Here is a 24,831-nt window from a genome sequence, read left to right on the forward strand (position 1 = left end):
CCAAGACCACTCAAATGGGGTAAGAATAGTCTTCTCAGTAAATGGTACGTGGACAACTATATATCTACACGAATGGAATAAAGTTGGATAAGATGGTATACCACAGTTAACTCAAAATGGATCAAAGACCTAAACATCAGATGCTAAAACTATAATATTCTTATCATAAACTCTTAAGTGCAATATTTTGTGACAATAGATTAGTCAATAGATTCTACCACATGCAAAAAAAGAAACGAAAAAATAGATAAATTGGACTTCATCTGAATTTAAAATTCTTGTGTTTCAAAGGGCACATGAGGAAAGTGAAAGGCCAATCCACAGAGAGGGAAAAAAATGTGCAAATCGTCTATCTCATAAGGGACTTGTCGCTAGAAAAAATAAATAACTTACAATTCAATAATAAAAAGACAACAGAAGTAAAATTGGACAAAGCATCTTTTCTCCAAAGAAAATATAAAGATGGCTGAAAAACACAAAGGATACTCAACAATAGTCATCAGAGAAAAACAAATCAATACCACAGTAAAACACCACTTCACATCCACTAGGATGGCTAGAATCAAAACGTCAGAAAACAATATACGCTGGTAGGGACGTGAAGACAGATACTGGAACACTCATACACTGCTGGTGGGAATGTAAACTGTGCAACTACACTGGAAAATAGTCTCATCATTAAGCTAAACATCCAGTTACTATTAATACTGGCAACTCCATTCCTAAATAGACAGATACAACTGTCCTTCAGTATTCACAGGGGATTCACACAAAAAAACAAAATTCTAACTAAAGACTTAACTTCAAAAACAAATATAAAAAAGTAATAAGAATCCTAGGGTAACCAAGGACTTATTAAAAATCAAAGGAAATAGGTGACATATGACTAGATCTCTGTATTTTAACACCCTTGCTCAAAAAAAAGAAAAAAGAACAAAAGCACAAACCAATGGAAAGACGTGAAAAGGTAAACTGCCACCAGGAAAGGTAGTTTGAAAGTCTGCAGTAGACCTAAAATGTCATGTTACTTATGCCCCTGAAAAGTCACTTCTAGGAAGCTCCCTGGAAAAGCACTGTACAGGTATTCAGGCATTTGCATACTAGAGTACTCTCTGTAATAACATAATATTGGAAATGACCTATTTGTCCATCAATACAACTAAATAAAAGTGCAGCAATTTACAGACTGAAACACCATACAATAATTTAAAAGACTGTACTAGACCCTTAAGCAATAATACAATTGTTTCACTGTTGACTGGGTGGTCAGGCTGTGCAGCTAAGGTTAAAAAGCAGATAAGTGCCAACCACAGAAGAGACCAGAGCATAATTTTAAGTTGCTGCGAACAGACAAAACACACAGTAGGCTCTAGTGACACAGTTTACTTAAAGCAAGAGAAGAAAACATGCGCTTCCCTGATAGCTCAGCTGGTAAATTATCTGCCTGCAATGCGGGAGACCCCAGTTCAGTTCCTGGATCAGGAAGATGCCCTAGATAAAGGATAGGCTACCCACTCAAGTATTCTTGGGCTCCCCTTGTGGCTCAGCTGGTAAAGATTCTGCCTGCAATATGGGAGACCTGGGTTCGATCCCTGGGTTGGGAAGATCCCCTGGAGAAGGGAAAGGCTCCCCACTCTAGTATTCTGGCCTGGAGAATTCCATGGACAGTCCATGGGGGTCACAAAGAGTTGTACGTGACTGAGCGACTTTCACTTCACTTCACTTCATAATAGAGTAGGACCTTGACCCCTCTTCTGAAATACAGAAAGCGGGGTGAGCATGGGGGGCCACTGACACATGCACTTAAGAAGAAAAGAGAGGTATAAACACCAAACCAGGAAAGACAGTCCCTCAAAAGGCTGGAAGTACAGCAGAGGCTGTGAGGATTCAATTTCTTTGCAAGAATATGTCCTCAGCCAGAGGCTAGTATTACAGTGCTATGCAAGAGAGAAGTTGCACCTAAATTTGCTGTTTTTCCCGACAAACATAGAAAACATAAACCAAGTTAAAAATAATACCCTAGACATAGCTGGAGGAAAAAACCTTAAATTCTATTTACATATAAGTATGTCTAGGTCAGGGGCAGCGGCCGGGAGGAGCAACCCCACGTCCAAAGAGTGGGCGCAGGAGGGCCGAAAGGAGCTACTCCACATTCACAATCAGGAGGGGTGGCCGTGAGGGTATAACCCTCGTCCAAGGTAAGGAGAAGCGGCTGCGCTTTGCTGGAGCAGCCCTGAAGAGATACCCCACGTCCAAGGTAAGAGAAACCCAAGTAAGACGGTAGGTGTTGCGAGAGGGCATCAGAGGGCAGACACACTGAAACCATAATCACAGAAAACTAAACAATCTGATCACACAGATCACAGCCTTGTCTAACTCAATGAAACTAAGCCATGCCATGTGGGGCCACCCAGGAAGGGCGGGTCATGGTGGAGAGGTCTGACAGAATGTGGTCCACTGGAGAAGGGAAAGGCACACCACTTCAGTATTCTTGCCTTGAGAACCCCATGAACAGTATGACAAGGCAAAATGATAGGATACTGAAAAATGAACTCCCCGGGTCAGTAGGTACCCAATATGCTACTGGAGATCAGTGGAGAAATAACTCCAGAAAGAATGAAGGGATGGAGCCAAAGCAAAGGCAATACCCAGTTGTGGATGTGGCCGGTGATAGAAGCAAGGTCTGATGCTGTAAAGAGCAATATTGCAGAAGAACCTGGAATGTCAGGTCCATGAATCAAGGCAAACCGGAAGTGGTCAAACAGGAGATGGCAAGAGTGAACGTCAACATTCTAGGAATCAGAGAACTAAAATGGACTGGAATGGGTGAATTTAACTCAGATGACCATTATATCTACTACTGCGGGCAGGAATCCCTTAGAAGAAATGGAGTAGCCATCGTATCCAACAAGAGAGTCCGAAATGCAGTGCTTGGATGCAATCTCAAAAACGACAGAATGGTCTCTGTTCGTTTCTAAGGCAAACAATTCAGTATCACGGTAATCCAAGCCTATGCCCCACTCAGTAACGCTGAAGAAGCTGAAGTTGAATGGTTCTATGAAGAATTATAAGATCTTTTGGAACTAACACCCAAAAAAGATATTCTTTTCATTATAGGGGACTGGAATGCAAAAGTAGGAAGTCAAGAAACACCTGGAGTAACAGGCAAATTTGGCCTTGGAGTACAGGATGAGGCAGGGCAAAGGCTAGTAGAGTTTTGCCAAGAGAATGCACTGGTCATAGCAAACACCCTCTTCCAACAACACAAGAGAAGAGTCTACACGTGGACACCACCAGATGGTCAACACCGAAATCAGATTGATTATGTTCTTTGCAGCCAAAGATGGAGAAGCTCTATACAGTCAGCAAAAACAAGACCGGGAGCCGACTGTGGCTCAGACCATGAACTCCTTATTGCCAAATTCAGACTTAAATTGAAGAAAGTAGGGAAAACCACTAGACCATTCAGGTATGACCTAAATCAAATCCCTTATGATTATACAGTGGAAGTGAGAAATAGATTTAAGGGACTAGATCTGATAGACAGTTGCCTAAAGAACTATGGACGGAGGTTCGTGACATTGTACAGGAAACAGGGATCAAGACGATCCCCATGGAAAAGAAATGCAAAATGGCGGTCTGCTGAGGCCTTACAAATAGCTGTGAAAAAAAGAGAAGTGAAAAGCAAAGGAGAAAAGGAAAGATGTAAGCATCTGAATGCAGAGTTCCAAAGAATAGCAAGAAGAGATAAGATAAGAGATAAGATAAGCCTTCCTCAGTGGTCAATGCATAGAAATTGAGGAAAACAGCAGAATGGGAAAGACTAGAGATCTCTTCAACAAAATTAGAGATACCAAGGGAACATTTCATGCAAAGATGGGCTTGATAAAGGACAGAAATGGTATGGATCTAACAGAAGCAGAAGATATTAAGAGGTGGAAAGAATACACAGGAGAACTGTACAAAAAAGAGCTTCACGACCCAGATAATCACGATGGTGTGATCACTCACCTAGAGCCAGACATCCTGGAATGTGAAGTCAAGTGGGCCTTAGAAAGCATCACTATGAACAAAGCTAGTGGAGGTGATGGAATTCCAGTTGAGCTATTCCAAATCCTGAAAGATGATGCTGTGAAAGTGCTGCACTCAATATGCCAGCACATTTGGAAAACTCAGCAGTGGCCACAGGACTGGAAAAGGTCAGTTTTCATCCCAATCCCGAAGAAAGGCAATGCAAAAGAATGCTCAAACTACCGCACAATTGCACTCATCTCACATGCTAGTAAAGTAATGCTCAAAATTCTCCAAGCCAGGCTTCAGCAATACGTGAACCGTGACTTCCAGATTTCCAGAGATCAAATTGCCAACATCTGCTGGATCATGGAAAAAGCAAGAGAGTTCCAGAAAAACATCTATTTCTGCTTTATTGACTATGCCAAAGCCCTTGACAGTGTGGATCAGAATAAACTGTGGAAAATTCTGAAAGAGATGGGAATTTGAAGCCGGTATCTCCAAGAACGGGCAGACCCGTGAGCATGCCCTTCTGGCTTACACCCTGGGTGTGAAACAACTAATTGTTGGCGTTAACAAAATGGATTCCACTGAGCCACCCTATAGCCAGAAGAGATACGAAGAAATTGTTAAGGAAGTCAGCACCTACATTAAGAAAATTGGCTACAACCCCGACACGGTAGCATTTGTGCCAATTTCTGGCTGGAATGGTGACAACATGCTAGAACCAAGTGCTAATATGCCATGGTTCAAGGGATGGAAAGTCACCCGTAAGGACGGCAATGCCAGTGGAACCACCCTGCTTGAAGCTCTGGATTGCATTCTGCCACCAACTCGCCCAACTGACAAACCCTTGCGTTTGCCTCTCCAGGATGTCTATAAAATTGGTGGTATTGGTACTGTCCCTGTGGGTCGTGTGGAGACTGGTGTTCTCAAACCTGGCATGGTGGTCACCTTTGCTCCAGTCAATGTAACAACTGAAGTGAAGTCTGTAGAAATGCACCATGAAGCATTGAGTGAAGCCCTACCTGGGGACAATGTGGGCTTTAATGTCAAGAACGTGTCTGTCAAAGATGTCCATCATGGCAATGTGGCTGGTGACAGCAAAAATGATCCACCCATGGAAGCTGCTGGCTTCAAAGCTCAGGTGATTATTTTGAACCATCCAGGCCAAATCAGTGCTGGATATGCACCTGTGCTGGATTGTCACACAGCTCACATTGCTTGCAAGTTTGCTGAGCTAAAGGAGAAGATTGATCGTCGTTCTGGGAAAAAGCTGGAAGATGGCCCTAAATTCTTGAAATCTGGTGACGCTGCCATCGTTGATATGGTTCCTGGCAAGCCCATGTGTGTCGAGAGCTTCTCTGATTATCCTCCCCTGGGCCGTTTTGCTGTGCGTGACATGAGACAGACAGTCGCTGTGGGTGTCATCAAAGCAGTGGACAAGAAGGCAGCTGGAGCTGGCAAGGTCACCAAGTCTGCCCAGAAAGCTCAGAAGGCTAAATGAATATTATCCCCAATACCTGCCACCCCAGTCTTAATCAGTGGTGGAAGAACGGTCTCAGAACTGTTTGTCTCAATTGGCCATTTAAGTTTAATAGTAAAAGACTGGTTAATGATAACAATGCATCGTAAAACCTTCAGAAGGAAAGGAGAATGTTTTTGTGGACCATATGTTTTGTGTGTGGCAGTTTAAGTTATTAGTTTTTAAAATCAGTACTTTTTAATGAAAACAACTTGACCAAAAATCTGTCACAGAATTTGAGACCCATTAAAAAAAGTTTAATGAGAAAAAAAAAAAGAGAGATGGGAATACCAGACCACCTGACCTGCCTCTTGAGAAACCTATATGCAGGTCAGGAAGCAACAGTTAGAACTGGACATGGAACAACAGACTGGTTCCAAATAGGAAAAGGAGTATGTCAAGGCTGTATATTGTCATCCTGCTTATTTTACTTATATGCAGAGTACATCATGAGAAACGCTGGGCTGGAAGAAGCACAAGCTGGAATCAAGATTGCCGGGAGAAATATCAGTAACCTCAGATATGAAGATGACACCACCCTCGTGGTAGAAAATGAAGAGGAACTAAAGAGCCTCTTGATGAAAGTGAAAGAGGAGAGTGAAAAAGTTAGCTTAAAGCTCAACATTCAGAAAACTAACATCATTGCATCTGGTCCCATCACTTTATGGGAAATAGATGGGGAAACAGTGGAAACAGTGGCAGACTTTATTTTTGGGGGCTCCAAAATCACTGCAGATGGTGACCCACAGCCATGAACTTAAAAGACTCTTACTCCTTGGAAGGAAAGTTATGACTAACCTAGACAGCATATTAAAAAGCAGAGACATTACTTTGCCAACAAAGGTCCGTCCAGTCAAGGCTATGGTTTTTCCAGTGGTCATGTATGGATGTGAGAGCTGGAATGTGAAGAAAGCTGAGTGCCGAAGAACTGATGTTTTTGAACTGTGGTGTTGGAGAAGACTCTTGAGAGTCCCTTGGACTGCAAGAAGATCCAACCAGTCCATCCTAAAGGAGATCAGTCCTGGGTGTTCACCGGAAGGACTGATGCTAAAGCTGAAACTCCAACACTTTGGCCACTTGATGCAAAGAGTTGACTCATTGGAAAAGACTCTGATGCTGGGAGGGATTAGGGGAGGAGGAGAAGGGGACGACAGAGGATGAGATGGCTGGATGGCATCACTGACGCAATGGACGTGATTTTGAGTGAACTCCGGGAGTTGGTGATAAGACAGGGAGGCCTGGCGTGCTGTGATTCATGGGGTCACAAAAAGTCGGACACGACTGAGCGACTGAACTGAACTGATGTCTAGGTATGATGTACATATAAGCACTTGAAAGATTTTTAAATGGCCAAAAAAGCATGTACAAAAACTTACTGACAGTGGAGGTGGAGAGGTTGGGAATAACAGTTAAAGGAGCCTTTATTTGCAGTGATTTGATATTTTAAATTTATATACAAGGTCTCTTTACTAAAATGTACATCAAAAATAATGAATGCAAATATCCCAAAATGTAAGAAGAGGTTTACTTCTGTGCACTGCCTGCCAGTTAGTTTCTTCTTTATATTTTTTGTCTTTTCCCAATTTCCCCAAATAAATTAAGTTTTTGAAATTATAGTTATGAACTCTTTTATGTCTTAAAAATAAAACACACTTGCTTATACACAAAAAAGTTCCCAAGCCTTGGCCACCAAAGTGTTTTCCACAGTTATCTACTCTGGCAAGTATAACTAGAGGGTTTTCCCTTCCTATTTTTCTATATTTCCTAAACCGTTCAACATTATTTCTATAATCAGCAAGGTGATCAATAATTCTGTTTAAAAAACAAAGCAACTGGAATTCCCTGGCGGTCCAGTGGTTAGGACTCAGTGTTTTCACTGCTGGGCCCAGGTTCAATCCCTGGTCAGGAAACTAAGCTCTCACAAGGAGAGCAGCGAAAAAAGAAAGAAAGCAACTGAGTATTAGCACCCTGGACTGAAAGGTGGCCACTAAGCAGAAGAGGCTGCACATCCTTGAAGGGAACTTGTAAGTGGATCTCAAGCAACTGTAAAAGGAAAAAGAAACCTAGTTGACCCTAGTTCTAGTTAAGCCACTCAGTCAACAACCAAACCAAAGAAGGCAAGCTGAACTGAGAACATGTCAGATAAAAATTGACAACTGAGGCACAGAACAAAAGAGAGTAAAATGCTGCCCAAAACCACAACATGCAAAAGAAAACAAGAGAGAGCATGTTAAAACTAAACAAAGCCAAAAAAAGCCTATAAAGAGCTATTCATGATGTACCCCTATGTCCAAAGCAGCACTGCTCATAATAGCCGAAACATGCAAACAACCTAAATGTCCATCGACAGATGAATGGATAAAGAAGATGAGGTACATATACACAATACTCAGCCATAAAAAAGCAATGAATGAATGCCATTTGCAGCAAGATGGATACAACTAGACGTGATCATACTAAGTGAACTAAGTCAGACACACCAAGACAAATGCCACACGGAATCACTTGTATGCGGAATCTAAAGTATGACCCAGTGGACTTCCCAGGTGGCTCAGTGGTAAAGAAGCCGCCTGCCAATGCAGGGAACACAGGTTTGATTCCCTGTCTGGAAGATTCCACATGCCGAAGAACAACTAAGCTTGAATACCAGAACTACTGAGCCTGTGCTCTAGAGCCTGGGAGCCACAAGTACTGAAGATCTCGAGTCCTCAAGCCTATGCTCCACAAGAGAAGCCACTCCAACGAAAGCCCAAACACCCTCCGCCACTAGAGAGAAGCCCGTACTGCCACAAAGACCCAGAACAGTCAAAAATAAACAATAAAATAAAGTAGGACACAAATGAGTCTACCTACAAAACAGAAACTGACTCATAGACACAGAAAAAAGACCACTTGGGGTTGCTAAGGGGGAAGGAGAGAGGGAGAGGGATGGACAGGAGTTTGGGGTTGGCAGACGCAAACCATTACATTTAGAAGGGATAAACAAGGTCCCAGTGTATAGCACAAAGAACTATATTCAATATCTTGTGATAAACCATTAATGAAAAGGAATATAAAAGTCAGAAGAAAAGAAGTATGCATGGCTATTAGCATAACTGACACCATCACGGGCCCATTCAATTCCTCCCATCCCTCCACTGACCCTACCTATGACTGTACTACAAGATAAGTCACTTTTCTGTCATCAAGGGCTTTGAAGTTAACAGACACTTTTTTTTTGGATTGTTAGTTCTAGGCGGCTGCAATGCTCTGTTAGTCTCCAAACAATGATGAAGACCTTCACTGACGTACTTCCGTTGCCTCCGAGACTAGTTAGCCATTCATAAAACCTAATTTAGCAATGCACTTCCTGTTTCCAAGCACATGCTCCCACACCCTAGGTTAACTACAAAACTGTCCCAGTGGCCCCTCAGCAGCACAAAGTGAAGCTGCAACTGCTTCCAGTTTGTCCACCTGATCTCACCATGTGAGTTGACGACTCTCTAATACACTGATCCATTGATTACATGGAGTCACCTGCCTAGGTGTCTCAAGATACCGTCTCAGTTCAATGGGCATTTTTCATTCCCTCTGTCCTCCAATGGAAGTCAGAGGCACTCAGCAGGCCTTAGCACCTGTTGTAAAGTGGCCCCATTACTCAGTGCACAAGTCACAGACGACGGTCATCTTCGCTGGAAAGGGTGGTACCCTCCACCTCTCACCAAGCTAAGAAAATTTAAAGAAATCATTACTTCAGCCAAAAGCCAAACACAGACTCAGCTAGTATTTCTAGGACTGTCAAAATAGATGACCAGTGACAGAAATGGGACAAAGAAAGCATGCCATCTATGTGGCTGGACCACACTGACTTCATCTTGTCAGCTCCATCTTAGACCTGCAGCAGCTCCCTTTCTGAGCTTTAACCCGACTCATAAGGAATGCACCCAAGCCAGATAACTTCCTGTCAGCTCTTATTCTTGCCTTCATCTGATATGAAAACTGGGAGAATGTACTGTGCTGTCCCAGATGGTTAATGGTCCATGAGGAATAATGTTCATGAGACCTCAGAGGGGAAGAGAAACCCAGTTTCCACTTGTGCAAATGTGCTTCTCATTTAGTAGTCAGATTCTATCCTTACCCTGGCCCCTTTAAATTCCCCCGTGCCTCTTCTGGCCACAATGAGTTCAGCTTCAAATGCCTCTTGATGGTTGTGCACCCACAGCTACTGCCTGATGTAAGTACCTATAGTAACATCATAATTACATTTCAAGGAGTTGCCAGCTTCATTTTTCAGTCTCAAAGTTCGTTCTCAGTTCAGAGGCTATTATTCAATATTCCCTGTGTCCAGCACCATCATCCAGATAAAAGAAATGGTGGTGCAGCTACAAGGACATGGACAGTCAAATGAAGAACTACTCTGGGATCACGCATGAAGAGGAAGCTGGCTAAAGCTCTAGCAGAGAGATGAAGCTTTGCAGTGAAAGGAGGGGGCAGGACAAAGAAAATAAATATACAGAAAAAACAAAAGCAGAGGCAAACTGAGAAGTGCTAAGGTACAGAACTGCAGGCCTACAAAAAGGGGCCTGAAGACACAACCAGAGGAGACTGAAGAGGAAAGGTGCTTCCGGAGGGTCAGGGGCAGGCTCCAGGCTTGCAGAGCCCCAGCAGCACCAACAGGAATAGCAACAACCGCTCAGGAGGAAGCTGAGAGTCAGATAAAGAGGCAGAGACTTTCCCAGCCAAATGTGCAGAACAGACTGGAGAAGAGAATAACGGTCAGGTGAAGAGAAATCTAGCAGTGAGACTCAAGAGAATGAACTGGAGGCTAGACAGAAAGATTCTGAAGAAATGCACCCAGTGGGAAATATAAAGAATTGACCTGGTACGGGGAGGGAGGAGGGAGGAGGGTTCAGGATGGGGAACACATATATACCTGTGGCAGATTCATGTTGATATATGGTAAAATTAATACAATATTGTAAAGTTAAAAAATAAAAAAATTATAAATTAATTAAAAAAAAAAAAAAGAATTGACCTATCTCTAAAAACTAGGGTGTACAGTCAAATTAGCACCAAACATAAGCCTCCAAGCTGACCTGTTATGAAGCAGCTGCTGTAGAAATGTCCAAAGAGGTCAGTGAAGTATTTGTAAAGAGACGATGAGAAGGAACAGCAGAAAAATGAGGACAACTGGCTGTGAATATGGCAAAAGAATACAGTCCTTTGAGCCCAGCCTCTGCAACCATGAACATGGATAAAAGCTAATGACTTCCTGGGCCTTTCAAAGTCTGAATGAAAGACCCACAGCATAGTAAGTAAAGATGGAGGCCAGTGAGCTGAAACTGCCCAATTAAATTCAGGTATCCTAATGCCTCAGGGTTCCTCCCAGGTCCCAACCAGCTTTTGAGGACAGAAGAAAAGCTTCATTCATTGACTTAAGATGTGAGCCCCCAAGCTGGGGAGGAACCTGAGATGGATCAGGCCTCTTCTCCCCTAGAGCTTCACCCCTTCACTCAGTTTCATTCCCAAGTGAAAATGGCCTGGAAAAGAACCCAGGAAACCCCAAGCAATCACATGAGCATTTTTCAGGGGCATTTTCTTCTGTCATTTTGTTTTAATACGATTTCCTCTTAAAATCCTCATTGCATAGTCTCTTATTCTCATGGTTTTCCTGCCAGTGAGAGGGTACATAAGGTTTATTTTACACACTGATAATAAGCAAGCAAGTTTCTAAAACCATCAAAAACTAAAGAAAGACTGCTTCTGGTACACATTTAAAATGCTAAAACAAGGACTCCCCTGGTGATCCAGTGGTTAAGATCCCACACTTCCAATGTAAGGGGCAGATGTTTGATCCTTGATGAGGGAACCCCACATACAACACAGCATGGTGTGGCCAGAAAAGACAAAAATAAAGGTTTTTTGTTTTTTTTTTTTAATTTCAGCATTTCAGTGTTAAAATAATATTTACACCAATTTGCTAACTAAGAAATCAGCTCAACCTAGTGCCCAAAATTTGGTTTCTCAGTACCATTCTATAATAAATGAAACCAGGAATCCTTGCAGAAATGGTTGATTCCAGGGTTGGGGGAAATGAAAATACAAGATGTATCTTGGGCGCCTTAAAAAGTCAGAGAAAGACACAAAAAAAGGATGGGAACTTGTAAGGGGAAACAGGTGCTTTGATTTGAAAGAGCTCCCAATAGCCAAAGTTAGAATAATTTAAACCACAAAATAAATAACACACTTCAATAAACCCCCAAAATAAATACCCAACATCACACACTGACGTAAGTGATATAATTAAGTAAATAAACAAATGGGAGAGAAGGTACAACTCTTTTCACAAAGAATGCCAGTTCATAGATTCAGAAGGAACGGAAATGAAAGGCACCTAGAAGACGGCACAATAATAACTGCCTCAGGCAAGATCCACCAAGAAACACTAATTAGGTGAAAGCTGAGAAGAAAGAATATTTCTATGCAGTCTCAAGGTGTCTATCTCTAAATAATGGCTAATTACAAAGGACAGACAGTAACTTTACAGGGCTGATACTTGGCAGAAATACTGGGTCAAGAGTAGTATCACTGAATGAACATGTGGACACAGGAGGGGAAGGGGAGGACAGGATGAACTGAGAGGGGAGCACTGACATATATATACTCCATGGGTAAAATAGCTGGTGGGACGCTGCTGTAGAGCACAAGGGTAGGAGGGAGGCTCAAGAGGAAGGGGAAATATGTATACACGGACCTGATTCACTTTGCTGTACACCAGAAACTAGAACCACATTTAAAGCAATTATACTTCATTAATATTTTTTAAGAGTAGTATCACCAGTTCAAAGACGTATCGACATCATCCTCAGTCGAAGGAGAACATCTGACAAAACCAAATGAGAGGATTACTCTAAAATTACAAATACAAAATATTTCAAAATTGTCAAGATTGTGAAAAACATGTAAAACTGAGGAGCTGTCACAGACTGAAGGGGAGCTAGAAGACATGACAATTAAATGGAATGAGAGATCCTAGACTGGATCCTGGAACAGAAAAAGAATGTCAGCAAGACAGTGAGGAGCTCTCGATAAACCAGAACTTTAATTACCAGTACTGGACCACTGCAAATGTCTCAGGTTCGGTGACTGCACTATGCTTATGCAAGGTTCTACCTTTAGGCAAACCAGGTAAAGATATAAAGGAACTCTATAGACTTCGGACACCCTCTGTGAGTCTACAGTTACCCAAAATGAAAAGGTTTTTAAATTGAAGATGAGTTGTTTCTCTTTTTCTTAATTTTTTTTCTATCTTAGATACTAAGGATTAACTTGTGTCAAGTGTTATCTAAAATTTGAACTCACTCTTTCATTGATTCAACATTTACTAAGCACCTATTATATCCCAGACACTATGGTCTCTGTAGGCAATAAAGCAGACAAAATACACTGCTTTGAGCAGCTTATGAGAAGATAGACAATGAGACAGAAACAGTATCAGGTGCTATGCAGTAAAATAAAACAAGGCCTGAAGGAGGGTAAGAGATCTAAGATCAGGGAAAGAAAAGTGTAAGCTCAAAAATTCAATCTTGGGAAGCACAGGATGACTCACCAGAGGAACCTCCTTTCAGGTGTTAAAAATACTGAAGACTACAAAGTAACACTACATTTGACCACACTTTCAGTGTTTCTGCTCAGGAGCGTGACATCAGACTGCCCATGCATTAATAATTCGAGATACTAGGAGCCAGCGAAAACTTAACAGTGGCACAGTTTCTATTTTTCATGATTTTATCAGTTTCCCTTCCTCACAAGTATACACAGCGGTTTATCATTCCCATCTTTTTAGCTTTTCTCATCCAAAATTGTTAGTCTTTCCTCGATCTTAAGAACATGTAAAGTAGCCTCATTCATCAGCTCCCAAAAACACACACAACTACACACACGGGTATAATAAATGGAAAGATTCCTGAAATCAAATTACAGCTCAAACTGCTCTCTGACACTTCTGTGCATAATAACCCACCTACTATTAATGAGTTTTCAGTTTTGAAATGCAAACAGCTTGAAACAGAATGGGGTTCTTTCCTGGCACTACTTTTACTTAGGAAGGTGAACATTCTCTGAGTTTTTAGGCCAAGGTAAGTGAGAAGACAGAAGAGTGGCTTTAGGTTACAGCTGTACCTTGTGTTTAAAAACTATTTTATATATTACTCTTTCATTTGGAACCCAGAAACAATCAACCTAATACATATCACTTGTTAAGCATTTACATCATCATGTAATGCGTACTATGGAAAATAAACTGCAAACAAAAATGTTTTAATTATACTTGCAAAATTATGTCTCAGTGGTATCATAATGCTGGCTCCAATTTTAACCAATTTATGAACAAATGCATTCCACAAGTTGACGACATCATAGTTTTCAAAAATAGGATGAATGTACTTAATGCCACTGAATTACACTTTAAAATGACTTAAATGATCAATGATTACATATGGTAAATGTCATCTGTATTTTATCACAATAATGCTAAAAAAATAAAGCTTTTTAAAAGTAGCACTATACAAATATGGAAACATGTTGTACCCCTAAAACCAACATGATGTTCTCTGTGGATTACACCTCAAATTTTTTTAATCAATTAAAAATAAAATATGTGGACTATATATTTTTTAAAAAGCAGTATTTTACTGCTGGAGAGTTATTTCAACCCCACTTTTTTAAAAATATATTTGTATATGTATAAGCGTCTGCATAATTATGCACACATTTTAAAAGGTCAAGAAGCCTCCAGACAAAAACATTAACGAATTGCGGGTACTTCTACTTTTCTTAACAATCACCCAAGTCATCTAATTACCTGTAATCAGTTCGCTTTGTTTGCATAATTGGGAGAAGTGATAAAACACCGAAACCACTGCTCCAAATTCGCGCCCCAGGCGACGAAGAGCAGGCAGATACCGCGGCGGGTCAGGCTCCCAGGCCAGATCCCCTCGGGTCGCAGCCTCCAGGCTGAGCCTCACTCACTGCCCCCAACCCGGGAACCCCGCGCCCACACCGCAGCCCCCGACACCCGCGCAGTCACCCGACTCACCGACTCGCGCGGCCGCGAAACGCTGAGCCCCCTGACCGCACGCCCCGGCCCGCACCAGTCGCCCCCACGCCGACTTCTTCGCTGGCCCGTATCGCGCACGCGCGTCACCGCCCCAGGCCTCTCGGTCTCTCTAGGAAGCTGGGAGGGCCAGCGTCTCTGTTTCTCCCAGGCCCCAGTGCCTTGTTGGCAGACCTCTGAGCGAAGCCCAAGGGGCTTGGCCCCACACACCCCCACCCAAGGCACTGGACGCCTGTCTTCTGTTCGTGCCACAGAGTTCCATCAGTTTGTCCTGTTTTCCTACCCCCACTCCCAATGTGTGTGCAGGGCTTCCCTCCAGGGCTCCCTCCCCCTAGGGAAGAACGGGATCAAAGCCGGGGGTCCAATCAGGGACCAGCAAGATTTAGTTGACCAGGTTGCCCAGGAGGAGCTGTAAAGGACTCATTACTCTCTGGTGCCCCCTTCAAGGAGAGGAATCAAAACCGAAGGGAGTTCACAGCAGTCCCTTTCCTCATCACCACCACAACCAGGAGTAGTTGCTCATTCCCAGTCCACAGGCACACAAACTTCCTGACCACAGCTTCCAATGTTTCCTCCTGTTAACGAAATTAAGTAAATTTTAAAGATCTCTGGACTTTAATCAGCAATTCATAAGTCAAACTGCATTCCATTTAGCAGATAGAGAACAGCTCTGAAGAGTATGAAAAGAGGTTTTATCCTGAGAAGGCAGTAGAAATGAGGGGCTGTAGGGACAATTTTTAAATATATATTTATTACTTATTTATTTTTTTGGCCATCCTGCACTGACTGAAGGATCCCAGTTTCCTGAACAGGGATTGAACCTTGGCCCTCAGCAGTAAGAACCCAAAGTCCCAGCCACTGGATTGCCAGGGACTTCCTGGGACAATTTATTATAGTTAACCTACAATATGGGGGTAGATGCATTCATAAGTTACGATTTATGGATGTTTAACTAGTCTTGTGAGACTGGGAATACACCAGGGAAGGTTTTCATCATTGTTTGGGGACTAATAGAGCATAGAACCTGGACCTAATGATTATTAAAGGAAAGGAAAGTGAAGTCGCTCAGTCGTGTCCAACTCTTTGCGACACCATGGACTGTAGCCTACTGGGCACTTCCGGCCATGGGATTTTCAGGAATATCTATTGATAGTAACTACAAAGTTATCGATGACAGAGAAATGACTTACTACACAGTACAGTCCTGGGTAGGGTCAGCAAGAAAACAGGAGAAACGCTAAGGGCCAGATCAGATCAGTCGCTCAGTCGTGTCCGACTCTTTGCTACTCCATGAATCGCAGCACGCCAGGCCTCCCTGTCCATCACCAACTCCATCGAGTCAGTGATGCCATCCAGCCATCTCATCCTCTGTCGTCCCCTTCTCCTCTTGCCCCCAATCCCTCCCAGCATCAGAGTCTTTTCCAATGAGTCAACTCTTCGCATGAGGTGGCCAAGATGACATCAGTTATGCTAACAGCCACACACAGGGTCTGGTACAGGTGAGATAGGACATCAATGGGTCTCTGGGTCAGACACTTGGTATTTGTCAAGTGGAGTAAAACTGGTGCTTTGTTCTCACCCAGACACTCCAAGGACAAAACTAGTGGCAAAAGCTGAGCTCTGCTAAAGTATAGAAATAAGGTGCCCACTCCCCAGGTCAAGGAAGACTTCACTGTCTGCACATGCGCAGGAAGGCTTCTTGGGGGTCAAAGAGGGAGGGGGCCAAAAAGGAAGGGGCCCCAGCCTATAATAAGTGTGGATCTGCACCCACAAGCCTCCACGGCGGTATTCTTCTTAGCAAAAATTTGCCCATGTATCTTGGGAAGGGTCCAACGACCAGTCAAGTGTGAAAAAAGAAACAAAAGTAATTGGCCAAATGTAAGCAAAGATCCAGAAGGACTGTCCTATATCAGGCATTTAAATCACTTCTTTACTGCATCCCTGTTCCTCATTCAGGACACCCACACTCCTCTCAGTGTGTGTGGTGACTTACTAGGCTCCTCGCCATTACAGCAGACGCCCGTACCCTTTTCTCTCCAGGAGTGTATTCCTGCATATTCCTGCCTTGCTTCAGTCTTAAATGGTTTCTCTGTGTGCTCTTCCATACATTGTGCTGTGTCTCTAATAATAAACTTTGTATCTGTTTTTACAGTTTTTGCTTCTTTGAGACATTGTTGATTCCAAATGGAAAGATCCAGGGCCACTTTGCTTCTAGACCCTAGCCCCTGGTGGTCTGGTGGCTAACCATTCCTAGTTTTCATCCAGGCTGAAACTGAAAGTGTTAGTCCATCAATTGTGTCTGATTATTTGGGACCCCATGGTCAGTAGCCTGCCAGGCTCCTCTGTTCATGGAATTCTCCAGGCAAGAATACTGGAGTGGGTAGCCTTCCCCAGGAGGTCTTCCTGACCCAGGGATCGAACCCAGGTCTCCTGCATTGCAGGTAGATTTTTTATTATCTGAGCCATGAGGGAAGCTCAGATATCCAGGCTCAATTCCTCGGGCAGGGAACTAAGATCTCTCTTCTGAATTGCTCACTGCTGTCTCTGGGAGAAGGCAATGGCACCCCACTCCAGTACTGTTGCCCGGAAAATCCCATGGATGGAGGAGCCTGGTAGGCTGCAGTCCATGGGATCACTAAGAGTCAGACACGACTGAGCGACTTCACTTTCACTTTCCACTTTGATGCACTGGAGAAGGAAATGGCAACCCACTCCAGTGTTCTTGCCTGGAGAATCCCATGGACGGAGAAGCCTGGTAGGCTGCAGTCCATGGGGTCGCACAGAGTCGGACATGACTGAAGCGACTTAGCAGCAGCAGCAGCACTGCTGTCTCTCTGATATCACAGGGAATGGTTAGCCCCTGGGTGATTAGATCTTCTGCTATTAATGAGGACTTGTGTGGTGGATATTGAGATAATTTGGGAAGAGGTTAGTTGTATCTATCTGAATATTTATAGATTCCACACCTAAAAAAAAATACTTATTGATTTGGCTGTGTTGGGTCTTTGTTAAGAATAGTTTTTAAAAGATCCATTGCTATTTTGCGAACTCTTTCTGATCCATAAGGGGACCGTGTTGGAGATCGAAGACCTTGAGTATCCTTCTCAAGGTTATGCCATTCTGCCTCCATCTTGGGGCTTTGCCGGGTACTGCAACATAAGCACAAGCGAGTCAAGATCTGACAGTTTAGATGAGGACTCTAAATTCTTTGGGGTCCTTTGATTCTTTGGGGATCCTCCCTGGGTTTAGGAGATTCTTTAACTGTGGCCCATCCTCTTTGACCAAGAAATGGAAGATGCCCAAAGGAGATCGCCAGCAGTCTTGGGTAGTCTTATTTTCAAAGGTAACTTCGGGGACTTCCTTGGTGGCCCAGCGGCTAAGACTCTGAACTCCCAAAGCAGGGGGCCCAGGCTTGATCCCTGGTCAGGGAACTAGATCTCACATGACACAACTGAGAGTTCACATACCACAACTAAAAGATCCCACACATCGAAATAAGACCCGGCACATCCAAATAAATACAGATAAACACTAAAAAAAAAAAAAAGGAACTTTGGCAACTCTCCAGCTCAAGGCATGTGCACTCTTGTCAGCCAGTGCAGTCCTTCAGGAAGGACGTACAGGCCTAGTTTAATCTTCTGTCTGGACAGAGTGAAAGAAAATAGTGCCTTTATATGGACTTGGGTTATGCAGCACTGGTTGCTCCCAGGGGGCCCACTAGCTACGCAAAAGCAGACAGTGTCCCATCCCTGGCTACTCGGCTTCGCTTTGGTAGTTTAGCAGGCCTGGGTGCCTATCAGCTGTCTCAAGATCCAAGGAACATTTAGGTTTTCTTAGTTACATCTGGAACCTTGGCTGGCATCATGGGAATGAGATTCTACCACTCTGGGAAACTGATGCCCACAGGTTTAATTGGAGGTGCCAGTTTGCTGATGGTCGCTAAACTTGGAATTAGTGCACTGAGTAAACTCAACAGTAGTAGTCATGGCCCAGCTTGGATTCATGAATAGTCTTTAAACTTCCACTATTTTTACTGTGTTAAGTAAGTACAACATTTTTACATATTCTGACACTTTCAGTTCAGTTCAGTTCCGTCACTCAGTCCTGTCCAACTCTTTGCAACCCCATGAACTGCAGCACACCAGGCCTCCCTGTCCATCACCAACTCCCGGAGTTTACCCAAACCCATGTCCATTGAGTCGGTGATGCCAACCAACCATCTCATCGTCTGTCATCCCCTTCTCCTCCTGCCCCCAATCCCTCCCAGCATCACAGTCTTTTCCAATGAGTCAGCTCTTCACATCAAGTGGCCAAAGTATTGGAGTTTCAGCTTCAACATCAGTCCTACCAATGAACACCCAGAACTGATCTCCTTTAGGATGGACTGATTGGATCTCCTTGCAGTCTAAGGGACTCTCAAGAGGCTTCTCCAACACCACAGTTCAAAAGCATCAATGCTTCGGCGCTCAGCTTTCTTTATAGTCCAACTCTCACAGTCATTCATGACTATTGGAAAAACCATAGCCATGACTAGATGGACCTTTGCTGGCAAAGTAATGTCTCTGCTTTTTAATATGCTGTCCAGGTTGGTCATAACTTTCCTTCCAAGGAGTAAGCGTCTTTTAATTTCATGGCTGCAATCACCATGTGCAGTGACTTTGGAGCCCCAAACAATAAAGTCAGCCACTGTTTCCACTGTTTCCCCATCTATTTGCCATGAAGTGATAGGAGAAGGAAATGGCAACCCACTCCAGTACTCTTGCCTGGAAAATCCCATGGATGGAGGAGCATGGTAGGCTACAGTCCACGGGGTCACTAAGAGTCAGACACCACTGAGCAACTTCACTTTCACTTTTCATTTTCGTGCATTGGAGAAGGAAATGGCAACCCACTCCAGTATTCTTGCCTGGAGAATCCCGGGGACAGAGAAGCCTGGTGGGCTGCCGTCTATGGGGTCGCACAGAGTCGGACATGACTGAAGTGACATAGCAGCAGCACCAGCAGCAGATGGGACCAAATGGCATGATATCAGTTTTCTGAATGTTGAGCTTTAAGCCAACTTTTTCACTCTTCTCTTTCACTTTCATCAAGAGGTTCTTTAGTTCTTCTCGGTCTCTGCCATAAGGATGCTGTCATCTGCATATCTGAGGTTATTGATAGTTCTCCCAGCAATCTTGATTCCAGCTTGTGCTTCTTCCAGCCCAGCATTTCTCATGATGTATATAAGTTAAATAAGCAGGGTGACAATATACAGCCTTGACAGACTCCTTTTCCTATTTGGAACCAGTCTGTTGTTCCATGTCCAGTTCTAACTGTTGCTTCCTGACCTGCATACAGGTTTCTCAAGAGGCTGGTAAGGTGGTCTGGTATTCCCATCTCTTTCAGAATTTTCCACAGTTTATTGTGATCCACACAGTCAAAGTCTTTGGCATAGTCAATAGAGCAGAAATAGATGTTTTTCTGGAACTCTCTTGCTCTTTCGATGATCCAGCAGATGTTGGCAATTTGATCTCTGGTTCCTCTACCTTTTAGAAAAAAACCAGCTTGAACATCTGGAAGTTCATGGTTCATGTATTGCTGAAGCCTGGCTTGGAGAATTTTGAGCATTACTTTACTAGCGTTTGCGCAATTGTGTGGTAGTTTGAGCATTCTTTGGCATTGCCTTTCTTTGGGATTGGAATGAAAACTGACCTTTTCCAGTCCTGTGGCCACTGCTGAGTTTTCCAAATTTGCTGATATATTGAGTGCAACACTTTCACAGCATTATCTTTTAGGATTTGAAATAGCTCAACTGGAATTCCATCACCTCCACTAGCTTTGTTCATAGTGATGCTTTCTAAGGCCCACTTGACTTCACATTCCAGGATGTCTGGCTCTAGGTGAGTGATCACACCATTGTGATTATCTGGGTCGTGAAGATCTTTTTTGTACAGTTCTTCTGTGTATTCTTCTGACATTTTACTTAAAACAAAAGCAAAAAAAAAAAAAAAAAACCCAAGATTGAACTTAGTAAAAAGAAAGTCAGTCATTATCATTACAACCCTAAAGAGGTGGACAGAGCGTATCAGCTTCTTCCTATGGTACCCTCATATGGTTTGATTCTTGTATGTTGGTGTTATGTGTTCTTTCTGTATCTATAGGTAAAATCTCCAGGGACAAAATGTTAAGTGTCACCACTGGGGACCCTGAAACCCTTTGCCCTACTCAGAGGAACAGTGTGAAAAAGATCTGTTAATGAGATTTAGGATATCTCTTCTTTTGCTTATTTTAGCACACAGACTTACTTTGAAATTCTGTTAAAGGAAATCAACAAAAGTAAAATTTACTATAAATAAAAAATGAAATAAAAATTAATTGGTTAATAGTCTCTTCAGTGTGAAAAGGTGATTCCACTCATCCACAGAGGATCAGTAGACTTCGAGTACTCAGGTAAAGGAAGATAGATGGGAGTGGTAGGAGTCACGTCAGTTTTGTAGTCTTTGGTTCTGAGTACCTCTCGTGCCTTTAACTTTTCATTAGCCTTTTGCAATGAATCTTTCTGTGAAGCTATTTTAGAATCTTCAAACCTTTTGGAGGCTTCTGCATATCAACTAAAGTAATAAGTATCCCTTTTGGTTGATTTGATTTGGGAACCCTTGATTTCAGCTGTACTTTTAAAAAAAAATAATTTTAATTGAAGTCTTACTCCCTTTTCATTTTAATTTTTTCTTTTTTGGCCTCGCTATATGGCATGTGAAATCTTAGTTCCCCAACCAGGGATCAAACCCACAGCCCTTACATTGGAAGTGCAGAGTTTTAACCACTGGATTGCCAGGGAAGTCCCTCAATTGTACTTCTTGAATGAATGACCTTGTCTAACTATGGAATGTTCTCCATAATGGCCATTGTAAATCGAGTTGTCTTTAGTAATATTTTGACATTTTTGTATGTATCTATAGCTTCTAGGACCACAGTTCTTAGACAAAAAATAAGCAGGTGTGTCAGAAGGTAGAGCACTTAGTTCTTTTGAACTTGAGGAGTCTATTTCTATCTAACAGGAATGTACCACCGGGTTGGAGATTTTGTAGTGTTTTATGTTTTACTGGGCTCCTCAATGCACAAAAATTTTCTGGAGATTGGAGGGTAACCTCATATTGACCCACTTCTTAACCAATCTAGATGGCAAGCTCAAACAGCTTTTAGGTGCTCAGTCTAAACCCATATTTTGCATCTTGGCCTTCCAAGATTCCCATTAACAATAAATCTATTTTTCTTTTAACTAATGTGTATGTATATCAGAAGAAACCAACAATAACTAAAGAAGAAACAGACCTGTGGATGCCAGTGGTAACCAAAGAAATGGTACTGTGGACTGACCAAGAGCTAAGAACTGGTGCTCTGTTAGAGCCTCCTGTTAGCCCAGGCTGCCCTGTTAACCCTGGACTGGAAAATCGATGAGTGCAGCAAGCTCAGATGCAAAGGGGGAACTCAGATTCAAGAGAAGCTTACCCATGAACTTCAGAAGCAGCAAGAGGGAATTACCTGGTGGTCCAAGGATGGCAGAGCCTGGTGGGCTGCCGTCTATGGGGTCGCACAGAGTCGGACACGACTGAAGCGACTTAGCAGCAGCAGCAGCCAGTGACTGGAATTTTAACTTCCACTGCAGGGGGCACAGGTTCGATCCCTGGTCCAGGAAATCAGACTCTGCATTCCCAAAAAAGGTTTCAGTGGTGCCAGTGCCTGTGTTTTTCATTGTCCTTGAGGATGTTAGTAGACTCCCTTGGATCCTATTCTTATCACTAAAACTGTTAAAGAACAAATTCAGTGAAGAAAATTTTAAAGATCTTATTGGCCTTAAACTCATAAGTCAGACAGCATACAATCTATGAGACTGAAATGAGCTCCAAAGAGTTATGCAAGGCAAGAGAGTTTATAGACAGAAAGGAGCAGGAACAAGGAAACTATACTAGGCAAAAAGATATGGGTTGTTGCAAGGTTGATTTCCTTATAAAGGATAGTGCTAATCAGGAAATTCTTGATAGACTGGGATTGTTTTAAAATTCCATCTCTGGCAAAACCAAAACTTTAAGTTTTATTTTGGAGCTTAGCATCAGTTACTCCATTTTGGGCCTGCTGTCTGGTCTTTAAAAGCCCCATTGGTGAGCTTTAACAAGGCTCACCTAGTGATTGAGGAAGTGGTGTTATTTGCCAATCTGTGGAATCCTGGAGGAGTAGGTTTGGGGGTACAGAGGCTGCTTGAAGAAGGACTGAAGCCACATCAAGAGACTGCTTAGTGCCTGTAGGAGCAAATGTCCTCTATCAACAACACCAGAGAACGGGGAGGGGGTAGAGCCAATGCTACAAAGAGCACCTGCTCCCATTGCAGCACACGTGCAAGCTGCTGTGCCAAGGGGCCAGGAAGCTGTCCTGGTTGTCTTCTGGTAGATGCATCCTAGTGCCAGGCCTCACCATGTTCCCAAACTGATTTTTCAGTAGGAGGGATGTTCCATCTTTGACCTGAGGCTCTGCTCCACTTGTTTGAACCACCTTAGGTTCTTTTTCAATGTCCCAGCCACCAAGGATGGAAACAGAGAGTGGATCCTGGCAAGAGAGCTATTGATGAGATGGAAGAGAAACCAAAGGCACAGTATAACTAAGGAGGGTTCAAGGGGTGATATATAAAAAGTATAATTGTTAAGGACATGGTACAAAACCTCAAGGCTAGTGATATTTGAAATGGTAAAAACAAAACAACAGGCCCAAAATGGAGTAGCTCATGCTAAGTGCCAAGCCATCAAAATAAAACTTAACTAAAAGCTTTGACTCTGCCAGAATTGAAATGTTAAAACTAGTTCCAATCCATCAGAAATTTCCTGATCAGCATTAGTTAGGTAATCTACCTGATAGACCCTTGCCATTCCCTTATAAAGGAAAGTAACCTTATAATCAACCCACTTTTTTTTGCCTTATATAACTTCCTCATTCCTGCTCCCTTCTGCCTATTAGTCTTTTGTTTTGTAAACCTCCTCTGCGCTCCTTTCTATCTGCTAGGCTGGCTGATTCATGAATTGTTGAAGAAAGCCAACAAGCTCTTTAAAATTTATTCCATTGAATTTTGTTTTTTAACAGGAAGCTATTACCACCTCTAGAAGCAGACTACCTGACAGAAGCTGTAGCCTTCAGCTTAGGGACATACTCAATCCACAGTCCAGCATACAGTGATCTGGGGGAGCAAGTTCCTAAACTTGAGCTTCCTTCTGATCTGTCAGGGCCTGCCACTGGCATAACCCAACTGGAAGCTGGAGGGCAGTCCAAGAAGGTCAGCTTCCCAAGTCTTAAGGCAGGGTTCAGAAGAACCAAGAGTGAATATGGTGGTTGTGGGGCAGCAGTGGGGGACAGAGTGCAACTGGAAAATATCCAACACACCCAAAAGGAAGATAGGAACTGTTCGTCTATGCCTAATATGTCCATTAATTTCCATCTGAAATATGTGAAAAGAAAATAAAAATGAAGTCAGTATTGCTAAGAGCACTCACTCACATGGAGACAAGAGGGCATTGAGGAAGTAGGACTTATACCCATCTCAGCCAGGATGGGATCTGAACTTTTGACCGCTTATTGACTTAAAGCAGGCACACAGAACATCTACACAATATTTCAGAAACCCAAGATACTTATCAGAACCTTTCCCTAAATAACTTATGACAGTCTATCCCTTAAGGGCAAATATTCCTTTTTTACATTTTTACTTTTTTACATACCCAATCATAATTCTTACAACTTTAACAATCTCATGGTTTCTGCCTTTATAAGCCCCTGATTCTTTCTCTTCCTTGGAACATTCTTTTGGTTTTACCCAAGACTGTGTCTCCCAAATTGCAATTCCCCAGATCCAAAATAAAGCTCTTTGTTCTGTGGACACAGAAAAATGAGGATCACTAAGCCAAAGAGCATTGCTCACCACCCAGTTTTGCAAGGGTTAAGTTGTAACCCACTGTAGTTGCTGACCTGACAGTTAAAAACAGACCCCATAGATAGCAACGGTCACTCAGTCATGTCCAACTCTTTGCAACTCCATAGACTATGCAGTCCATGGAATTCTCTAGGCTAGAATACTGGAGTGGATAGCCTTTCCCTTCTTCAGGGGATCTTCCCAAGCCAAGGATCGAACCCAGGTCTCCCACATTGCAGGCAGATTCTTTACCAGCTGAGCCACAAGGGA

The 24,831-nt window shown here is 42.9% G+C and overlaps 2 protein-coding genes across 9 annotated transcripts in view; one reads left to right on the plus strand and one right to left on the minus strand.

The window, feature by feature from the left end:
• The window catches only part of ZNF445 (zinc finger protein 445), a 61,081-nt gene that overhangs the window by 14,469 nt on the left and 21,781 nt on the right, over positions 1-24,831 (minus strand). For 3 of the 8 annotated variants that reach the window (XM_061396178.1, XM_061396177.1, XM_061396179.1), the window contains exon 1: positions 14,613-15,322. The exons of the other annotated variants lie outside the window; for them this stretch is intronic. The gene's annotated coding sequence lies outside the window, so the exon portion shown is untranslated. Of the gene's footprint in view, positions 1-14,612; positions 15,323-24,831 lie in introns of those variants that run through there. 8 annotated transcript variants of the gene reach the window in all.
• LOC133235660 (elongation factor 1-alpha 1-like) lies at positions 3,632-5,812 on the plus strand. Its single transcript, XM_061397358.1, has 2 exons — positions 3,632-3,637; positions 4,487-5,812. The coding sequence occupies exons 1-2, from the start codon at positions 3,632-3,634 to the stop codon at positions 5,516-5,518; spliced, it is 1,038 nt and encodes a 345-aa protein (XP_061253342.1). The 3' UTR covers positions 5,519-5,812.

The sequence above is a fragment of the Bos javanicus genome, chromosome 22, assembly GCF_032452875.1.
Source record: "Bos javanicus breed banteng chromosome 22, ARS-OSU_banteng_1.0, whole genome shotgun sequence".
Taxonomy (NCBI): Eukaryota; Metazoa; Chordata; class Mammalia; order Artiodactyla; family Bovidae; genus Bos; species Bos javanicus.